We start from the raw sequence: 22,353 nt of genomic DNA, 5'->3' as shown, positions 1-22,353 counted from the left end.
CAGGTCTGTAATGTCTGCAGAGTAAAATATTTCAGGACGCTTTGTGCAAGGCGTTACGAAACAATTAACTAGAACACTTACAAAGTCATTTTTGGGTACTACCAAGCAAATGACTGCCATTTTGAAATCCAGTCACAAGGTATTTGAACCTGATTATAAGTAAATCGTTGCTCCTTTGTTTTTCCCCTTACTCAAATGTAGAAATGTCAAAAAATTATAGTAACCACCAGACGGATAACTTCACTTGCTAGAAAGAACTGTTAACAAACTGCTGTTTGTGTTGCTGGACAAATGCTCTCATGCCCACAGTTGAACAGGAACAGATCTACATTTGCAACATCTCACAGAGGAGTTGTGTTGAACACAACCTTCTAACATTGATTCCTTTGTGACTGAAAGAACAGCTCCAAACAGATTTGTGAAAGACTGTATGCAATTTGGCTTGAGGGGTGGTGGGATTTTTCGGAAAAGTCAGAAAGTTCAGCGCATAAAAAACTTTTTGTATGGCATGACTTGCATTCTGGTTTAAAAATAGCTTTGCTGATTCTTCTTACTTACAAGTTGCAACAGTGATGCATTTACTGTGTGCTTGGTTAAATATATCGAGGTAATGTGAGAGCCTCTCTCTCTTTTTTTTGCTTTTCTTGCATCCATACCAGAATGATCTTGAATGTTATTACATGACTGATTAACTGTGTGCGGGGAAGTGTCTGGATTGTATTTTGACACAGCTAAGTACCGAGAGAAGAATATTATTTCCTGTGCTATCCCTCTTGGTGAGCTTCAGATTTTTTTCTTAATGTATAGGATATAATGACTTGCTTTAAAGCTCCAGTTATTTGTATTTCCTCCTCCTATCTTCAGTCATCTTGGCGTAGGAACATATTGCTCATAAACTTGCTCTTCACATATCTACGTTGAATTTGTTATTTGGTGGCTATTACCATTGTTTAGGCACTGAAATGTATAATCTGATACACTTGTTAACCCTTGAGATATACAGCAAAGAGGATTTTTTTGGTGTTAGTAATGCATTAGACAAAGAAGACAAAGTATTTTCAGTACTGTTTCACAAACCAGTCAAATATTATTTCTGTTTTGATTGCTTATAGGATTTGCCTTGTCTACACATGCCACAAGGAGTATGACTTAATTCACATTTTGTATATGTGATTTATATAAATACTGATGGGAAATTTGACATTTAAACCAATAAAAGATATTGGACTTAACTATTAGATTTTTTAATAGAAAGACATTTCTTATATGGGCAGGAAATTGAAATAACACGTTTACTGATTTATTGCAATATTTTACTCTCAGATCTTCAAAATGAACTGTCGTAGTGCTTCACAGTTAATAGAATTGGAGGTTAACCGGGGAGCAGGACGTCGCTGTCACCACGGAAGAGACAGGGCAGCGCAGCAGACAACCTCCATTAATTGAGGGCGCTGCTTAAACCTGGCAACAATTGCGTTTCTGGAAATCCAGGTAGGTTAATCTCACTTCAGTTCCAGAAGTACACTAATATTGAAAGGAGAAATAACAGATCTAACAATGGCCTTACATAAATCTCAGTTAATCCAGTAAGAACGATTAATTTGACCTCAGTGGGCTTGGGATCAGAGCAATCCCCATTTCATGTGACAGCTCTTAGAAATGGTATTCCTGGGGAGGCCCCCTGCCCATGCACTCCATGTATTTTTAGTTCGTCTGCACAGTCATTGAAGTTAAATTTATTTTACAGCTTTCTTTTCTATTATCTGTGTTGAAAAGCTATGAAAGTTTGTATCACTCTGCCTTATTGAGTTATTTATAAAGCATTGATTCCCTTTGTGTTATAAGCATTATTTATGAGTTAGGTCCTCAAGCGAAACATTTGTCCCCTTTTAATATAGAACATTCACACTGCTCGTTTCCCGATGACCTTCCCTCACGCCAGGGTTTGTTGATGCTTGTCTGGAGTTCTGGTAGCAGTTCAGTCTGCCAGGCTTCACTGATGCTTCAAAGTTGGAAACTTTTCTATACGTCTTGATAGTAGTTGGTACCTTGCACTGGGCAAGAGAGGAGAAACTTTCTGTTGCTAACGAGCTGTACGTTCCCGCTGGGAGCGTTTCGCACAGCAGCCGCTGGGACGGGCTGTACCCGGGGGGGTCGGGCTGTACCCCGAGAGAAGGGGCTGTACCCCAGGGGGACGGGCTGTGTCCCGACGGGACCGGCTGTATCCCGAGAGGGCCGGCTGTGTCCCGACAGGGCCGGCTGTGTCCCGACAGGACCGGCTGTGTCCCGAGGGCCGCGGCGAGGGTCGCAGGTCCGACCCTCCGCGCAGGCGGCTCTCCCGGCCCCCGCCGCGGCCCGGCCCGCCCTCCGCGGCCCCTGTCCCCGCCCCTCGCCGCCGGCCCGCTCCCCTGCTCGGCGGGCGAGATGCGGCGGCGGCCGGCGCTGCTGGCGCTGGGCCTGGTCCTGGCGGCGCTGGGCGCGGCGCACGGACAGCACCGCGCCGACTACGACCGGGAGGCGCTGCTCGGCGGACAGGTCGGGGGCCGCGGGCGGGAGCGGCCCGAGCTCCGCTTGCCGGCGTTGGGGCCGCGGGGCGGGCGCTGCGCCCCGCCGGGCCGGGCAGGGCTGAGGCGGGCGGGCTGACGCGCGGTTCCCTGTGCCGCAGGAGGAGGCGGAGGAGTACGCGCGGCTCAGCCCGGAAGAGCAGCAGCGGCGGCTGCGGGCCATTGTGAGGAAGATCGACTCGGACGGGGACGGTCTGCTCAGCAAGGGTAACGGCGGGCGGCAGCAGGGGCTGCGAGCGCGGAGCCGGGCTGCGACACGCGTGGGGGTCAGGCGGGCGGGGGCTTTGGCCGAGTCCTGGGTCGGGCCCGGCGCCCTCGGAGAAGGCAAAGATCCACGCTCCCCGTGACACAGCCGCTCGCTTCGTGCTGAACCTGCATGAAAGACATAACGACCCTGTTTCACAGCACCTTAGAAGCACCAGCAGAGTTTAGATAGGATGGCTTAGTCCCTCAGATTTCTGTTGTATGTGATGAAAGAAGTGAGGGCCAACAAGAGCACACGGGAGTGAGTCACACAGGTAAGAAAGCAACACCCATAAATACAGCTTTGCACTCACACTACACATGTGCAAGGAGTCAGTTTGAACCAAGTGGATTTCTGAGTTTGAAATCCTGTGCAACTCAGAGAGCAAGTTTAAGAAGCAAAGAAAGTACTGCAGCCATTAGATCACATACATGTGCTTCAATACCTGGAGACACTAAGGGACCGTGTATTCCTTTAATCACAATATAGTATCAAATGTCTCTTCCCAGACAGGTTTTTATCAGTCAAACCAGTGAACTCCACAGTAAACTAAGGCCCTTTCAGTACATCATCATGACACTTGTTAATTCAATTTTAAAACTCATTATGAAAGTATATTTTTGTTTTGCTGTGATTCTGACAAAAAAAATCAGAAGTCTCTCACACACTCACAGAACAACTAGAATCTTTGTTCAAGCACCAGAACAGTGATATGTCATTGACATGAAATTAAACATGCATGAAGCTGTCTAGGTGAGAGAACAAAATATGCTTTTAAAGACAAGATCAACTATATCTGTTGTCGCAGTTGAGACGGACAAACGACATGGACCATATTCTTTCAAGATGAAAGTAATAGGTGCCATTTATTGCTACAAGTGCATTTTTATACAATTCTACCAGTTCATGTGTCTTTTCACTATTGGTTACAAGTTACAGCACTAACATCTCATTGGTTAATTTTGCTATCATCCATGTTATTCTTCCATCCCCTTCTCTCTCACGGGTACCTCTCTCTTCTCTCACCGGTACAACTCCATACCTCCGGATACTCCTTTACTCCCATCCTTCTCAAGGGTAAATCCTAATATCTTTAAGGCTGATCTCTACTCCCATATTTTCTGTCAAGGATTCCACAGACCCGCTGCAGTTTCCCACAATCTGTTGAATGTCTTTCAATTTATATGCTGAAACTAATCAACTGCATGCTTATTTCAGTGTTCCTGTGTAGAGGTGAGGCAATATAAAGCTTTGGCAGGATGGCTAGTCCCTGTAGTAAGCAACAGGCAGTTCACAACACAAAGGTCTGTTTTAAAGTGCAGAAATTCCACCCTACTCATGGTACGTACTGCATCTGGTTCTCAGTCTAATGGAAGCTCACCTTCCCCTCACTTCCCAAAGGAAAACTCACAGTGGAATGTGTTCCATGCTAAAACTGATGGTATCGAAGCTCTTTCAGCTCGGTTATTTCTCAGTGTGTTGCAAAACACTCTTTGAGAACTTTTTCCTTATTAATGGCACCTCCATTTGGCGTGTAACAGTGAGAGAAGATACGATGTATTAATACCACTTTTCTAATATCAGACCATTAAGTATGTCTGATGAATGACACGGGACATTATGTACTCAGATGGCTGTGCCTCGTGCCTTAAATGCTGGGAAATAAACTACGCTATAAATCTTATGTTACCCAATCTTTAAAAAATCATGCTGCACTTTCTTGTAAGGCAGTGCTGGGTTTGTGCGCAAGGCTGGGTGGTTACAACACATGGCACACACGCCTCCTCATGTTCAGTCAATTCACAGAATGTTATAAAGTTGGTTCCTTTCATAATACAAATTCAGTATTCAAAATATATTTTTAAAAATCTCTCGCTGCTTTTCAATGGTATTTAAATAAACCTATTAAAGTTGTATTGACTCTTCTGCCAAGAAGGATAGAATAAGATACTTCAGTATTTTTAAATGCTATAAGATTTTTTCTAAGCTAAAGCAGTAATTTCTGTAGGATTATTAGTCATCATGACTCTTCAGAGCAGGATTTCAATTGAGTTGATTTAGCTACATAATTTTGCAATGCAGAGGAGTGGCTTCCCCTTCCAGGCACCAGAAAATAAATGGAAGATACTGAGAGAATATGTTCTCCCAATCTTCCACAAATGAAGTAACTTTAACATATTTGTGTGAATTCATCTGTATATTAAGCTTGCTTTCTTTTAGCCACACTTCTATAAAAACAAGTAGCTTAAAAGCATTTCCAGAATATATAAGGCTTGATTTCAGTCTCAAGTAGAGGGAAAATATCTGTTAATATTTTAGTTTGGGTAATGAAGGCAATGGCACTGAATTCAGTTTTATTTCAGTTTGTGGATTTAAAAAAAACCAAAAACCTCTCAAACCTGATGTGAACAATGTTTTTTTTGGCTACAAAGTTATGCTTAGAGTTGTCTGTCTAAACCATATTCAGCATCATTTTTATAAAGCTCCAAAGGAAAAAAAAAAAGGTGGAAGGGTGCTACAGTATTGGTTGTCTTCAGATTTGAAAAGCCATGGCCACATAATAATTTCAAGCACTAAAAGTGCTTCCTGCTTCCCTGGCTCAGGTTCCAGTGAGCTGACCAAGGGCTCTTTCTCCACTGAAAACTAAGGATCTTCCTTCTGATGGGATCAGTTTTTAGGGGTGCAGTTCACTGCACAGCTGTAGGAACACTACCTGTAATATTTTTTCCCTCCCGCTTCCCATGTGTATCCGAGGGGGATGCATCACGCTCTTTCTGGCAGCAGAAAATAGGCCAGATTAAAGTCACCATGTAGCTCTAGCCTGGGGGGTGAATGGGGAAATGATACTCTGAAAGCTGTAGCTGTGATCTATTCTTTCATTCAGTTAACCTGAAAAAAGCCAAAGCATGGGGGAAACAGATTGTTTTGCTTTAACCAACCTATTGCCTATATGCTTACATCTGAATTGCAGGGTATATTCCAGACAGAACAGACCTGTGGCATCTTTACAGTTTTTATAGCGCAGATGATTCTGATTTTTTAAATGTTATTATTTTTTGAATGATTTTCACAGAGGAGCTGAGTTCCTGGATACAGCAGTCTTTTAAACATTATGTTACACAAGAAGCCAAGCAACACTTCAACGACTATGACAAAGATGGTGATGGATTAGTGTCTTGGAAGGAGTATAATATGCAAATGTATGATCGTGTAATTGATTTTGATGAGAACACTGTCCTGGAGGATCAAGAGGAAGAATCATTTCGACAGGTAAAATGTTTCAGCGTCAGTTTCAGTAAGCTCTTGGCAAAAGGCAGCAATATTTGTTTATTGTGATGGAACAAGATGGGTAGAGAAACCACACCAGCTGGCATATGTTTTAACACTTTCTTCTATCTGAGATAGGGGAGTAATTAAAGGAAAGTAATGGAGTATTAAAGCTGCTATCAACAAAACAAAGACAGAATGAAATTGTACCTCCTGAGTATATTTTGCTGCCTGAGTGGAGTGTGAGTCTGTGGACGGTCTCAGCACAGAGCACAGTTTCCAGCCACCATCTTAAAACAAGCTGCCCATCTGTTAGATTAGGCCAGTAGCCTGAAGAGTGTCCTGCCCTCAGCAGGGGCCAGAACCACTGGGGTGGGGGGGAACGGAAACCTTGTGCTCTTTAACCCCCTTTATTGCACTGTCCTACCCACTTCTGCAGTTATTTCCCAAGTACCTGGCATGGGATATCAGTATTGTCTGCTTTAACATTTTCTGTCTGACAGAGACCCCCAGAGAAAGCAATAGTGATGCAGACATTTTTAGCAATCAAACTGCAACTCTGAAAGCTAAAACTGGATGGATCAACAGCAGAAGTTACGGATTAATCTCCTGTAGGAATGCAGATACTTGAGAGTGGAAAGCAGAGAGGCAAGGGAGGGAAGGTTCAGCGAGCACCATCACATGGCAAAACTTGTCTCAAGTTACACATTTAGAAGTACAGAGAAATGTTTCCCAAAAAGCGAGTGAGGTTTTTAGACTATTCTGGCCTAAGGTTGTGTTTTGTTTTATTTCTTGTGAGGATTGTTTTGCCTGCTTTTGGTATAGTAGTAGTAGATAATAGCGAATGTTGGCAGAAGTGTAGCTAAAATAGATAATGGGTGGGGGATTTTACACACCGAAGAAACAAACTGTAAAGCTTTGGAGGTCACTTAACTGAACGATTACTTAGCTTTTAAACAACACAAAACTTTAAATGGCTCTACCAGTCAAAATACTGATCCCGTGTTTGAGATGATGCCATCATAGATACATATGCTGAGGCAGAACTACTCATTTATGCTATACTGATTCCTGATTGCTGACTTCTTCAACATATATTGTAAAGAGCAAACTCAGCAGCATTGTCCAAGCACTGTATGTCAGCCATCTTCAGCATTGTCCTTACCTTTGGAAATTAATGATCCTGCTCTAATCAAAATGGAAGAGTCAGACTGTGGCACTGATTTAGAATTGGCATCAAGGGAACATGTGAATGTACCAGAAGGTGGCAGCCTTGTTCACCAGTTCTCAAAGGAACACTGGAAAATAGACTTTTCCCTCAATAGTTCATCTTGCAGTCTAGTTCTTTCTGTAGCCCATCCTTCGGAATCGCCTTCCTCTTTAAACTCTAGGCTAAGGTCAGCATTTCTTTAAGAGTGCAGTTAATTATTCTGCAGAATAGTTAAGATCTTATACTTTATTTCTTACATGTTATGCTGTTTGAGTACAGATCAGTTATCAATGGTGTAGGTCTTTATTTTGTCTATAGAGACAATGAAAATGAAATGAAACAAGAAGAAAAAATTGTGCCCGTTTGGAGTGCAGAACGAGGAAGTGCAGGATATTCGGAAATAAGAACTTGCCTGCTTATTGTGGATATTATTTATTTTTAAAGGGCATGCTAATATTTATACTTAAAACAGGTTAGAGAAGTGACTTTGCTTTGAAACCTGTTCAGGTGTCATGGACTACAGTCTTGTACTAAAGGAATCTTTCTACTCCTTCAGCACTTAAAATGGCTTCAGAAAAGACATTTTGCATATATGATATTTCAAGACCTTCTTTGAACTACAAACAGCCCTTGATATAAACGAGAAATAGATCCAGAAGGTTAAACGTCCTTAAAATTTCGATTTTGGAATTTGCAATGGCAACCATTAATTATAATCAATTGTACTCCACTAGGTTAGTTTGGGAATTGGTGACTTTTAGAAGAGGAAGCACATATAAAGACAGGAATTCTTGGTCTTTTCATTGTCGCCATTTTGTGTTTTCGAAGCCTTGGCTAAGAGCGTGTTTTAAAAGTCTCCTTAAATTGTAAAAAAAGGAGGATTTTTTTGCAATTCTTGAATAAAACTACCTCAATTAAAAGTGTTGTTCTCGTTGCTCTGGATGAGCTCTTTTTACTGAAAATATAACATCAGTGTAAGTAGGTAATGTGAGACAATTAATATTCTAATGAGCTTCCCAGCCAGCTACTATGTTGTTTTTCCTTTTCATTAAGTGCTCTAACTAAATTATTTTCTAAGCTTCATTTAAAGGAGAAAAAGCGTTTTGAAAAAGCTAATAGAGATGATGTTCCTGAGCTAAATGTGGATGAATTTGTTGCCTTTGAACACCCTGAAGAAGCGGAGTATATGACGGTAAGACGTAGGAGGGTATCTTTATCAGCCTGTGTATATAGATGTGACATTTTTTAAGGTGTGTGCTTAACCCCAGTGCTACAGGCCATGTGCTTTTGAGCCGTTAGGTTTATTGTTTTTACGGCAATGTAAAATGTTTTGTTGCACAGGAACCAATTACTGCTCTAGTCTGCATAAAACAGAAAAACCGATTTGAGATGAGCAAGTCTTTAAAGAATACCTTATCGCTCTGAAATGATTTATTGTTGTTTCTCTTGATTTCAAGTTGATAATTTTTCACCAATCGATGTTTTGCTTTTTGTATGTACACAAAAGGACTTTGTCATTCAGGAGGCTTTAGAAGAACATGATAAAGATGGTGATGGATTTGTTAGCCTGGAAGAATTCCTTGGTGATTACAGAAGAGACCCAAGTAAGGAAAAAAGGCAGGGGAATGAAAGAAAGAACTGAACAAAAGCTTTTGCAATGGGCTGAATTGTATGCACCTTGATTTTCAGCTTTTTACACCTCCACCTACATGTTCTGAGTAACATTTTCCTGTCTTCTACAATAATTTTGTTTCCTGGTACTGGACATATTAAGTAATTATTTCAGTATTTGGCAGCAGTTTGCCCATTCCACTGTTTCTTTGCAAGTTACCTCTTGTTTCCTGAAGACTGTAGCATATTCCCCATCACGAGGTACGCAGCTGCAATAAGATGCAGCTTTGCTAACTGGACACATGTGCAAAACTTGCCTGGTCTTTCCCAGCTGAGGAGGGCAGCTGCCAGCCCTGCTTTAGAAGGACCAAAACCATGTGTGTTTTAAGAGTGGTGGAGGGGAAGTGCCAGGACACTGTTCACTGTACCAGATACCAAAAGCCTATCTGCTTTCACTGTTTTTTTTCTCTGCTCTTGCCCTTCCTTAAACTTGATCTGTTCCTTCTTTAACAAGAAAAAGCACTTGTCTGGTGTTTATCAATACTTCAGCTATGTTGCTAATAGGTAAATATTTTATACACTGTATTTGATTTGCTGCAGGTCAGGGCAAATATCTCCTCCAGTTCCCAAAAGACCAGTAGCTTGAGGCATGGGGAAATTCTGCTTGGTCCTAAGGAGTGCCAAGTCTTAAGCGTGGGGAAAAGGTTTCAGCCACATCAGGATATGGAGAAATAGGGGAATAGTCAGTTTTTCTTCACGCCAATCAACCACCTGGAATTCTACCTCTTATAACATCTTTGTTTGCTGGAGCCACTAAAAACAATACGTCTCTGATGCAACTACAGAGTTCTGTATCTTTTTCCTGCTCTGACTTGAAAAAAGCTTTTCCAAGCCAGTCTATCCAAAGGTGCTGGAAAGGAGTGAAATTGTTGCTACCATCCTCGCAGTAATAAAGATTTGTCATTTAAACTTTATAGCAAAAATTGAGAATCAGCTATAATTGTAGAAACTACTTCAACTTCCCTCCCAATGGCCCACTCTTCTGCAGTGCTCCTGCAGCACACTTCCAAATGACCAATGAATTACATGGTGGTTCTGGTTTCACAATAGTCTTTTGTGGTTTGGGGCAACAGTGTATGGTGAATTGTGACATTAAGGCATTACCTACTTGGAAACTAGATGTTAGAAAGGAAGGAGAGAGGCTTCACTCTTTTTCTTCTTTTATAATAGAAACCAAATTATTTTTAAACTGTTTTTTAAACCTGCTTCTGATGCCAACTACTTTTGACTCTCATAAGGTTTAGGAGGTCTTAATATCTGTTCATGGTTGTCTGCAGTGCTTATTGGTTTGGTGAAGTGCTTCTAAATTTCTTGAAGAGTTAGAGACAAGTTGAAGATTGCTGCCTAGGTTGCAGGCTGCAATACTACTGCGTAGGTTAACTATAAATCAAGTATACAAATAAAGAAATAAATAAAGACAGTAAATGGAATTGCTTTGGATATACTCCAGGTATTTTAGAAAACAAAACAAAAAAAAATATTAGGCAGTAAACTACTCTGAAAGCCTGCAGTATTGGCCTGATTCTGTTGAGCTAGTCAAGATCTTTGCCTTCTCTATTTATTGGCTGTCATGGATGGACCTCCCTTGATGTTACAGCAGGGGAACAGACATTAGAATGATCTTAAAAACTTAATACAGCTATTTAAGTTTCATAATCTCAGATGCTGCCAAGCAGTAGTTGTCTACATACTTTCTGGGACAGTTGTTGATTTAAAGCTTTTCCTTACTTTCCTCTGTCCATTAATTGCTGAGATGCCCCATGTCTGAGGCCTGTAGTATTGCTGATATTGGTGTCACATGGTGCTCTCAACATGGTATCTGCAACACCATTCTATACATTAGTGGGAGAGTAATCTTAGCTCAGTCAAGGTAAATACTGCAAATGTAAGATAGCTCTGTCATCCACTTCAGCCTTTTTCTACTGATACGTCAGCTGCCCCAATAAGTAGGAAACCCTCTACCTGGCAGCATATTCAACATAGAATACGTTTGCTCCACTGTCAACGTGGGTAATTCAGGTCATGGTAACCCTTGACTTTAAAGTCCAGTTAGTTCAACTGTAAATTTACAATCTTAAAATTACTTTAGCTTTACATTCTGTTGTAATCTATACAAGTATTTGTTTCATATGTAGGCAGATGCATTTATTTAATCTATTGTAACTGGTCTGTAAGGCTTGTCTTTGTTTAGTGAAATCACTTAATGTTTTAAGAGAGTAAGAGAATTTGTGGAGGAGAAAAGGTGAAAACATCTGCTTTAAGGTAAAGAGTGGCTTTAAACTTGACAATGTGTCTTACTAGCTGCAAGAGAAGATCCAGAATGGATACTTGTTGAGAAGGATCGGTTTGTGAATGACTATGACAAGGATAACGACGGAAAACTCAACCCTCAGGAGCTGTTGTCTTGGATAGTACCCAATAATCAGGGTATTGCACAAGAGGAGGTAGGTGTTCTGACTGCTGCTTAGATTTTAATTAATGCAGTAGAATTCTGAAGGTATCACAAGAAAATGATGGGTGCATTCAGACTCACCATGGCTTAGTGGTTGAAAAAGAATGCTTAGTAGGACCTTGCATATATTTTTAATGTTTTTTTCAGTTGGACAAAGAACACAGGTCCTTGACTTCCTTAGGGAAATCTGAGGTTCCTGTTAACTGTATGAATGTTTGTAAATTAACAAAGTGCTTTTCTACATGTTTAAATAGCTTATCTGGTTTGACTTAAGGGTATAGCATTTCAATAAGGTATTTTTTAGTTATTGTAGGTAAATCTAATGAGATATACTACTAAAATAAGCTGTTGCATACTGACAACATCATTTTGAAAACAGAAATTGATCGCAATTCTTCTAACTGGATAAATCACAATAATTTCTAGAAATAAAAAACTGGCTTTTCATAAGGACAAGAAGATGAAAGTATTCTGTGATTCAAGATGCTGTAATTCAAACTTTGATGATGCTAACGAAAATGGTTCAATCAGGGGTAGAACGCCATCATAGGTGTAAGTGGATTCTCACTTTAGCTGTCTTTAGTTGATGTTTTTGTAGCAGGCAGTAGAAGCAGCAAGTGTTCCAGAACACCCTGTTTTAGTAAGCAGGTTTCACAGTTGCCCACTGCAGTAGAGAGGATTTCTGCCTTTCCTCTAGTAATTTTTATCTTAATTTGTCCAAATGCCTTTCCTTTGCACTGGCGGATTTTGGTGCTGAGGATGGCAGGAACAGCAGCTCTTGCCCTGCCTCCACCATTCCTGGTGGAGCCAGGAGCCGCTCTGTGGGCAGCAGAGCCGTGTTGGACCCTCCGCGGTGCCGCCTCTTCCTTTGGCAGCTCTGCTGGGACAGAAAAGCACGGTGGGGAGCAGGTGGCGCTGGCTGCGAACGTCCCTGACCTCGTGGCCAGCCAAGCTGTTCAGTTGCTCTCACAGTATATTGTATATGTGGTGGCCTTTGCATGTTTTTAACATCTGATTCTTGAGCGTGGTTGGTTCGTATTTCACAGAAAAACACTGGTTTGACATGAATTCTGTGTGGTGGTGAGTCTATTCATGCCTCTGTTGGTTTGCTTGGTTGTTTTTTGTTTGTTTTTTAGCAGTGCTTTGCTACTCCTTCCAATGTAGCTTCCTGCAAGGCCATGCTGTAGGAACAGCGCAGCTCTGCAGGACATTATTTCTTTATTTCTCTAAGGCACTATCTTTTTTCTTCAGTTAAGGGCTTAACAAAGTCACATATTCTAAAGAGAAGGTAGCATTGACTTAAATCATTAACTGCTGTTTGAAAGCTGAATATTGCAGGTTTGTTTTGGCATATCAAAATGACTTGAAAACCTGGTAGCTGAATAACATAAAAATAGAAAAATTACTATACATTCCATTTCCAGGAATTGGTGTGTGTTTACCAGGATGTTTGTCTTAATAATTGTTTAGCTTTTGCCATGCAGAGTGCTTTTCAAATCTGCTTGGCTGATGTTAGTCCCTGCTTTCTTCAGTCCTTTGTGGTGATGCAGTCAGCCTAAATGTAACATTTGATTTTTTAAAAAGTCACTAAGTAGTTATATTTAGCCAAACTGATCAGAAAAAGCAGGACCAGAAGGCTAAATCACTGTATTCACAGATGTTTAACATGTAATACTAGGGCTCCTGTATTTCTCAGAAATCATAGGTGCATTAGAGCTGCTGTACTGGCTTGTTTGCTTTGAGCTCTGTAATACTTGTGAATAAGCTACAAGTAAAATACTCTGCAACTGTTTTTGTTTTACTGCTGATCTTCCCTTTGTAATACACAAATAAGCAAACATCTGAAAATTGTTTTACCTTGCAGCTTCATTTGACATTGTCATGATTTAGTATTTTCATGTTTTTTATGAGAAAAGCAAGCTTTTGCTTTCAGAAAATGAGAGAAAACGTGAATTGCTACCCAAAGCTGAAGTTCCTACGCATAGATAGCTTATCTTGTCCACTGTTGAAAGTTGAAAAGCCTTTTTCACAGTAGACATCAAATACTTTGCAGTTACATTTTAATCATGAATTACAGCTATGGAGCATTTTTTGCAAATCATAAATAGATACAGAATATCCAGCTGCAAATCTCTATCCCTACTTTCGTTTTTTGTTGTTAATATGCATGTATGATGGAAAAGTGAGTCTCCGCAGGTTCAGGACATACAAAATGGCTCAGCACAGGAGGCAGCTCCCGAGCTGGCAGCAAGGCTGCCTGCAGCTTCACCTGGGAGCTGCGGACGGTGCTGGTGTTGTCAGACACAGGGTGCGCAGGCGACCGAGACACAGCGGGTGCACACTGCTGAAAAAGGTGCTCCGCTTGAGGGCTGTATTGGCTCACATCCTGGTCGAGGTCCCACACATCACGGGTGTGCTCCGGTAGCTGTCGGTGGCGGCTGGATGTCCAGCAGGGCTCCAGCCGACACGCTGAGCTGGCCTTTTCTGTACAGTGTGCACGGGAGACGTGTGCTGCATTCGCCCGTGGGTCTCAAGGACTACAGGTGCTTGCAGGAAGATGATGAATCGTTGCTGGTTTAATACTGTCATCTACCCTCAAAGTGAATCTATGGGTTTGACATTGATTTGTTGCTTTAGAATTGATAGGGAGGGTAGAGATTTGATATTATGATTTTGCCACCAAATAATAGAGGCAAAGGGAAACAACCCGAGGAAGGAAAGGCTCTGTTCTGAATGCAAACTCTTGTCTAGCTCCTTACAAATCATAGTGCTGCAGCAGGACTTCGACAAAGCCATTCCAAATGCATTATTTATAAATGTTCATATCTATTAACTGTGCACATGGTGTTCCATTTTATTTTAAAGGCTCTACACCTTATTGAAGAAATGGATTTGAATGATGATAAAAAGCTTTCCGAAGCAGAAATTCTTAAGAACCAGGATTTGTTTCTCAACAGTGAAGCAACGGATTATGGTAGGCAGCTTCACGATGAACGTTTCTACCATGAAGAACTTTAGACTATTTATTTTGTAATCTGTTTTCCTTTCTTTCATTTGGAGCTTTTGTTAAAAGCACCCATTGCAAGTTTTAGGCTGTAATTACAGTACACTAATGTTTGTGTAAATAATTTGCATTCAAAATTTAATTGCCCTCCTGCAGACTTCCTTGGGCCTCTTCTATCTTCAAAATTAAATACTTACTGCCAAAATTGTATAGCATTGGGAAAGAAATTACTTCAGGTGTAGTACTGTATTGTGAAGAGTTGTTCTATTGTACTTGAAGAAAATGGAGAATCTAAATGATTCTGAAAGAATGCAAAACGTAGTAACTGAGAGACTACTGTTTTTTCTAATTAGTTTAATTGGGGGGGGGAGTGGGTAAGATGGGAGGGATGTTTAGAGTCAGTATTAACTGTGTTTTATTTAATACATTTGGAGAAACACTTAGATTAATGCCTCAATTGTTTAAGAGGTTTCTACTTCATTTTAAATGGTTTCTATACTGTGTTTATTGTATCATAAAACTTGCTATTTTTACATCTATAGACAATAATTGTTTCTAATGTACAATTCTACAGCATTAGTAATACGATGGTATTTTACAGTGTTAAGACCCTATTCTTTTGTTGTATTAAAACTTAAAATACTCTTTCTGTGTCTTGTCCATGTATTACTTACTGTGGGTCACCAGAGCAAGTCCTTGCAGTGTGAACAGTGTACACAGTGTATGTAGGGTACAATGGCAACATTCTTAGCATTTGCTGGACAAGTTTGCAAAAGCGGATGTGGAGGGATTTTTATTATCTGGGATATATGGAACTCTAAAGCATCAAGGCATTACATAATTTATGTAGTAACAACCTCTGAAAGTTAACTTTGGTTGAAAGCTCCACAATTACCATTGAAGAAAGTAAGTACTGTCCCAGTATGTGATTATTTGAAATCATCTGAAAGGTTAACGGCACAACGGATTCAAGTTAGGAAAGTACACGTATTCACTTCTTATCTCGTAGGAAGGCACAGGAATTAACAAAATATTCTAAACAAAGACAAAGCCTCGCAGAACAGACTGTAGTGTGTGTTAGTGGTTTTTAATTCTTAGATAACTAACTGCCGTAATGCTCTTGCAACGTTCTTCTTGACCAATGTTTGCCTTCCTCCCAACTCCTTTTATTGAGCAAAAGCACTAGTTCTGCCTTGTTTTTCTCCCAATGCACCACTTCTTAATTATTCTCAGTACAGGAAGTTCCTCTTGCCATAAGCATGGAAGTATCCCCGTTAAAAGGCTCACAATTTTCATTCAGATCAAAACTACACACACTTCTACTGTATTTGCTTAGATACCACAGTGGCAGAAATTCAAAATGCCTTTTCAGTTGTAGTGGTTGGGGTTTTTTTTTACCCATATTTGTTTCAGTTCCTGGGAATGTGAATACATCAATTGCCGTGTTGGTGGTGGGATCTGATTTAAAAAGTAAATAAATACGTGAAGTCTAATTAAATCCAGTATGTCCAGGAATACTAAAAGAGTTTTTGTCATCTTTGTTGGTTTGAAATATACCTGAAGTTGCCCTTTTGTTATTATTCTTTATGGCATTTTTAAACAAATCTTAAATGACAGATTCAACTGCCTACTCAGTATTAAAAATGTCATTGTCACCTCGACAGTTCCAAGCAAAAGCCTGCCTGTGGGAGGTGCCGCTGGCCTTGGCGCTTGCACTCAGCTCCAAGCCATTTGCTGCATTGCAATAATTTGCATAAACCAAGAATAAGAAGAGGTATAACAAGACTAGCAAAATACCGAACAGCATATCATTTATACAGTCTGCTTCTCCCTATCTGTGCCAAACATCCAATTTATTGCTTATTTTACTATTTCTGTAAGCACATCATGGTAGGTATTATTAGAGCTTAGCTCATGGTGAGACAGAACTACAGCTCTTGTCACTTTGCTGCTCTTAATGTCGTTTTCTGGGCACAGAAAACTAGTACTTCAAAAGGAAACAATATAATTGTTACGGTAACCGAAATACGGATTTGGAGAAGTGCTAAACTTAATCCTTTAATAATGTTGTATCTGTTGAACATTCCTGTAATTCCTAGAGTAAATTCACATAGACTTCTTTTGATTTCTGATAATGTTTTTTAAAATTAGTCTTCTTTCACTTTAGGATTAGAAGGCAAATAATGCTTCTCAATCTTACAAAGATATGTGGGTTTTGGTAGTTTAATCTAGTGTTTAGGTTGCCTGGATTGCCAGTCCACCATTTACATTCAGTGATGTCTATCCAAATATTCTACACAAGAGTAGTTGCAGTGTTTTCAGGGTTATGTGTTCCAGAGTCCCTCACCCAGCATGTTAACTATACTGAGAAAAAGTGCAGTGAAGCAAGGCATCTCTTGTAACTGTTTCACTGTAGATAGAAATTAAATAGAAACTTTACTGAGTGAGAACAGAGACTGTCAGCACTCCGGTGTGGCATGATTTATTCTCTGTATTGATGGAAGGAACGGCTGGTACTGGATCTGGGATTACCGGAGCCTGAGGACGTCACACACAAGAGGCAGCCAACAGGAGTCTGGCCTGTTCCATCTGCTCTCACTTTGTGAGCAGGACGTGCAGAATCATCTGAATTCAAATACTAAAGCTGGTAAAAGCTCTTTGTCTCCATGCGATAACCACTCAGGCATCTTAGAGACTGAGTGTTCCTGTTGGGAAGGTAACCTCACTGTCAGCCTCAGAATTAGTTATCCCTGATCCCGTGGCAGCCCCGGCTCTGGAGGAATGTGCAGTACGATGATTCTTTGGATGGTGTCTGGGAGAGACTTTCAGAAGCACAAATATTAGCTAAACTCAATGAAGAGAACAAAATTTCTTAGCGTCTTCCAAAATCCTTCCATTTATAGAAGCAAGGATCTAGCGAAGTTTGATTTCTAAACAAACAGTGCATGTAAAAATGTCAGGGGAACAGGGCAAAGGGAGAATACTATGACAGCAAGTAGATGAAGTATCAGTATTGTGGAGCTTAAATTTGCAAAGTTTTCCAGAACACAAAGCAGCTCATAGATTATTATCTCCAAAAGCACGTCCTAGCGAAAGCACAGCTCATCTCAAGGCAAGGGGACGGGTGACAGGAAAGCAAAATTCCACTGCTGCTGTAAACAAGCCAGACGTCGCGGAGGCGCCCAAGGAAGTGACAGGAGGCGACAGTCACAAGTTCCAGCAAGGGAAATTCTGACCAGATGAAAAAGTCACAGTGGTGGTTTAGCAGTGAAATGGGCCCAGAGAGACGGTGGAACAATTTCCACCCCAGAGACAGAGCTCAAAAAGGGCCTGGGCAATGTGATCCATCTTTGAAGTTAGTCCTGCTTGGAGCAGGAGATTGAAGCTGAGACCTGCCTTGCACAGACCAGGAGGCACAAATAATCCTGCTTAAAGTGATCCTATCTAAACCCTTTGGCAACACATGTTTATTTTTCTATACATTTTAAGTCATCCTGAGTACACAGCATTTCCAACTACAAGCTATCCTTTCCTCCTCCGTCTCAAAAATGCCAGAGCTCACTAAGAAAAACATCTCAGAAGGTGAACACTGATTTCAATGTTGGTTTTAAGGTAGCAGTTATTCTTGTTATAACATGTATATTATTTGTATGTACAAATGTACCTTCTCTATACAGACGGTAGTACCCTATGTGAAGTGCTTTGTGCACTTCTCACAAGAAGTAAAGTCATATTAAAGGGTAATTCCACAAGAACTCGGTCCTTAAAGCAGAATACTTTGTGCTGCATAAATGCTGCTCCCATGGCTGTGCACCAACAGCTCTGAATGGAGGTGTAAGGAAATACTTGCTCATGAAGAATGTTATTTTACCAGCCCCGGTGATCTATCAAAGCAAAAAGGAAGGAGTTGAAAAAAACAATCCAAAAGGAATTCACTATAAATAGAGAAAAAGTCAAATGGTTTTGAGAAAGCCAGTAATAAACCTTTGTTTTGATAGTAACCGTAGAAAACCAAGACTGAGCAATGTTAAACATGAGGCATAATCACTTTCCTGGCATTTGGGGTTTGCAAAACGCACAAATGCTGCAAATGCTGTACCCGGTTCTCTGTTGCTCTTTCTGGCTATTGGGGCAGGATTGTGCGGCAAAGCGTCTGAATAGGTGTTTTCTCAAACAAGTGGAGGATTACAGTACTAATTGAGACTAAGTCTGAACTAAGTTGCCTTTTATCTGGAAATCGAAACAACTACACTTTAATATTTCAGAATGTTTACAATAATAAACATGCAAATAATTTATCTAGGAAAGTTTTGCTTTTTAGAGATTTTTGAAAAGATCTTTCAGATGTTCACTGACTTGCTACAGCTTTGCTTTTCTACTCAGGAAAAAATATAAAACAGTTGGTGATGTTTCTAAATAAGGAAATATGCAGAATATTTGCTAAAACATGCCAAAGGAATCTAAACCATTGCCTCCCATGATGCTAAACTATTCAGTGTATTACTAACCATTTTGTACAGAGACAGAGCTGCTGGAGAGGCTGTATTTTGGACAAAGGTCCAGTGGTTTGAGATCAACTAAACAGTCGTGATTTTTGAGCAAACACAACGGCATCTTTGCGAATGGCAGTCTGCGCAGCTGCTGCCTCTGTGCGTACCCCCGAGGCTCCATCAGGTAAGATGGTTTTTTGCAAAGCATATCCTGCACTTGTGTCTGACGCTGCTGTCAAAGTGCAGCCTGCTTGCTTCCCACAACCGCAGCGTTCAGAGAGTCCTTCCTGAGAAGCGGAAACCTCTCCAGCACTGCAAGCGTTGCCTACTTGGCTAAGGAATATGCGAGACTTGCAAATATCCTTTGATATCCTTTGAATCAATGGGATGGAGAAAGCCAGTACATTGGAAAAACATACAAAAGATGTCAGAGAAACAAAGCAGATCTTTCTGCAGGTACCTGAAGTTATGACAAGAAGGGGAGATAGAAACCCAAATGTTTTCATTTTCCCTTTCACACAGTGGTTACGCAGCTCTCCAAAGAACTACCAGATACTGTTCCTGTTCATCAGCCTCCTGTAACATTGCACTTCACCACAGTTTGTCTTCTGTTTTTGACTCTGAAACACTTTCAGGAGTAAAGATGGTAGAGAACCATGTTTAAACAGGTGCCAAGCACAAAAAGCCCCCACATTGCTATCATACAAACCATAATTTTAGGATATACAGAATATCATGCTGTTCATTTTAGAGGAAATCAATTCCTGCTTTTCATAATTACAGTGAAGATTTTGATTGTCTTTTTCTTGGGTAAAACCTCAGGGGCTGGGTCCACCTCTCAGTGAAGGCTTCCACTGGAAACCGCTCTGAAATGCTAGATACTGCTTTAAGAACGTAGTCTATGCAATTCATCTTTACGTTAGTTGTCAATTTTACTGCAGCAAAATGCCGACTGGACCGTGGTGCACTGTGAAACGGTGCCTTCGGAAGGAGGTTCAAATAGTTCCTTCCAAAAGAAGCAAAGGGAGCGTGTTTCAGCGCCGAGCAGGGCTGATGCCATCAGCTCTGGGGCACTTTGCATCAGCGTTGGGCCTCGGACGCGTTCGGAGGAGCCGTAGCAAATGAAGGTGGGTGCTCGGAGGCTGCTGTTTCTGTTTCCATGGGAACAGAGATTGGTTCCTCACAGAAGGCAAGATGATTCCAAAATGTTTAAATTGGCACAATAGTGGATAATTTGAAAGCCCCCAACATCGCTCACATGGAAAGTCGGATAGTCATTTGTATGGAAATAGAAACAGCAGGCGCAGCTCACCAGCTAAAACGCGTGTGTGTTTTAGCTGCAGTTTCCCTCTGGAGGTGGTTTCATCGCTGCTGTTGTCTTCAGGACTCAGGACTCAGTAAGACACCGGAGGCTGGACTGGTTTAATTTTGAACAGGACTATTATAGCAATTGTTGTGAAGCCGTATCTCTCAGATGAAATTGTTACGGAGGCTTTGAAGGATGCTAGAAATGCCTTCTATTCTCCATTTTCTATTCACAAACAATGATTCCAAGGGACCACAATATACCTGAGGAGTTTTGAAAAACACAACCGCCTTAATACCTGAATTATCTGAGTATCCAGCGTCTCTTTATATACTGCTTTAATACTTTTCATAGACTCCCTCGACCTGTTCCTATGTAGACTAAAAAGTTTTCTTTCTACTCCATCAGACTACCCAAAATCAGAAACATTAACTGTGAAGAATGTCTCGCTTGAAGCCCTGGATGAGCACAACCCTGTTTGTAGATGCTATTTTCATGTTTTAACTATTGTCAGCTCCAAACCTGCCACCCAAATCCCTAACAGAAAGCTTTGCTCAAGGCAGTATATAGTTAATAAAAATGAAGTTAACCTTCCATTGTGAAACACATCAAAATTTGAGGGGTTCTAATATGAACTTAAAAAAAAAAAAAAGTAAATCAGGCTTGTAATCACTTTCCACTACAGAACAGATTCAAATGGTACATTCTGCTGCCAAACAATTTAATTACAGGAAAAAAACCCAATACTCTGGCCTGGTGACCAATTATTTGCCTTATCAAATAAAACCTGATTTTTAACCTTTCAGAGCAGCAGTGAGGAGGGAACTGCAGTGGCTATCATGGAAGCGTCCCACTTAATGCTTGTTATTGACACTGCAGAATTTCTGAGTGGAGCTGTACGCAAAGATTAGATGAAAAACCACGTTGAAAGGGTGAGGAAGGGGAGATGAAAGGCCCTGAAGGTTTCCAAAGCATCCAGCCCATCAATAACCAAATAAACAAATGAGCAGATGATCACTCATCATTGCCACCCTAGTCCCACTCCCTACAGTGACCACGGTCTCAGCCCCTCACCCACTGCAAATGCTTCATTTGGCACAAATGTGTCTATAGAACCACATATAGAACCACTCCGACTCACACCAGCTCATTTCCGACAGCTCACCAAAACACCTCAGCTAGAACAGGATCGCTCGAGGCTCTTGTGCAGCCAACAGTAAGAGAGAACTTTGGCCATGGCTCCAGGCTGCCTGCCCGCGCTTGGGGCACGTGGAGAGGGAACCCCGGCTGCCCCGGGGGGAGGTGACTGTGCTGCACCAGGGCAGACACAGCACAGAGCTCAGCGCCAGATACAGTCAGACAATTGGCTTTTTACTTGGAGGCCAAACTAAAAATAATGAGCAAGTAATTTTGGAGGGCTAATGCACACTCGATTAATTTTTATGAACTCCAAAAGCAGCAAAGCTAACCCCTTCAAAACAAAGTAGTAAGAGGAAATATATAGTTTTAGAAAGACTGAGATAAAGCATGCTTAAAAAGATCATGAAGTATTTCACTAGTGCCCATGCCCTCAAAATGGATTTTTTCAGGGAATTTTCCCTTCCAGAAGAAAGCTTCTCTCATTCCTCCACAGCACACTCTGCAAGTGAATCCTTGCATTTCTCCTTCTGCCCCTCTCACGCAAGGATTCTTTTTTCCCACTGCTCATGACAATCCAAGCAGTTTCACACCTCTGGCCCTGCAAACTCTCTTTAGCTCTCCTTGGCTTGCACTTCATTTTCCCTTTCAAAGTCTCTGCACATTCCCTGTCTTCTTCAGGCCACTGAGAAGGAAACTTACGGGTTCTCTAAAATACAAATTGCTTGCAGAGTGACTACTGGTAACTCAAGCGAGCAGCTGCTGCAGATCTGTCTGAGTAGATCTCTGGGTGCTGCTGAGCTGGGTGCCGCCTCTGGGTGCCGTGAAGTTGCAAGATTTCCTCAGCACTACATAATCTGCCCATGTGTCTGATGCTGCAGTGACAGCGAGAAAAAAAGCAAGACCCAGACATCTGCAGCAACATGAATTAGTTGTTAGTCCTGAGGTGCTTTTGGTGTGGAAGGACACATTTTTGCACAGGCAACCACAGCAGGATGGGGGGGTGTC

At 41.2% G+C, this 22,353-nt stretch overlaps 1 protein-coding gene across 2 annotated transcripts; it reads left to right on the top strand.

Moving 5' to 3' along the window:
- The first annotated feature begins 2,379 nt into the window (after nucleotides 1-2,379).
- Nucleotides 2,380-15,057, top strand: RCN2 (reticulocalbin 2). 2 transcript variants are annotated; one of them, XM_082061221.1, is made up of 7 exons: nucleotides 2,380-2,535; nucleotides 2,666-2,771; nucleotides 5,882-6,078; nucleotides 8,376-8,477; nucleotides 8,793-8,889; nucleotides 11,258-11,400; nucleotides 14,274-15,057. In XM_082061221.1, exons 1-7 carry the CDS (start codon nucleotides 2,425-2,427, stop codon nucleotides 14,424-14,426), a joined length of 909 nt encoding a protein of 302 aa, XP_081917347.1. In that variant the 5' UTR covers nucleotides 2,380-2,424; the 3' UTR covers nucleotides 14,427-15,057. The 2 variants fall into 2 exon arrangements, with proteins under 2 accessions (XP_081917347.1, XP_081917346.1); XM_082061220.1 differs by having other exon boundaries at nucleotides 8,364-8,477.
- The last annotated feature ends 7,296 nt before the right edge of the window (nucleotides 15,058-22,353 follow it).

The sequence above is a fragment of the Streptopelia decaocto genome (assembly GCF_964273445.1).
Source record: "Streptopelia decaocto genome assembly, chromosome: 9".
Lineage (NCBI taxonomy): Eukaryota > Metazoa > Chordata > Aves > Columbiformes > Columbidae > Streptopelia > Streptopelia decaocto.
The sequence above is the reverse complement of the archived record's forward strand: the minus strand, read 5'-3'. Positions and strand labels throughout refer to the sequence as shown.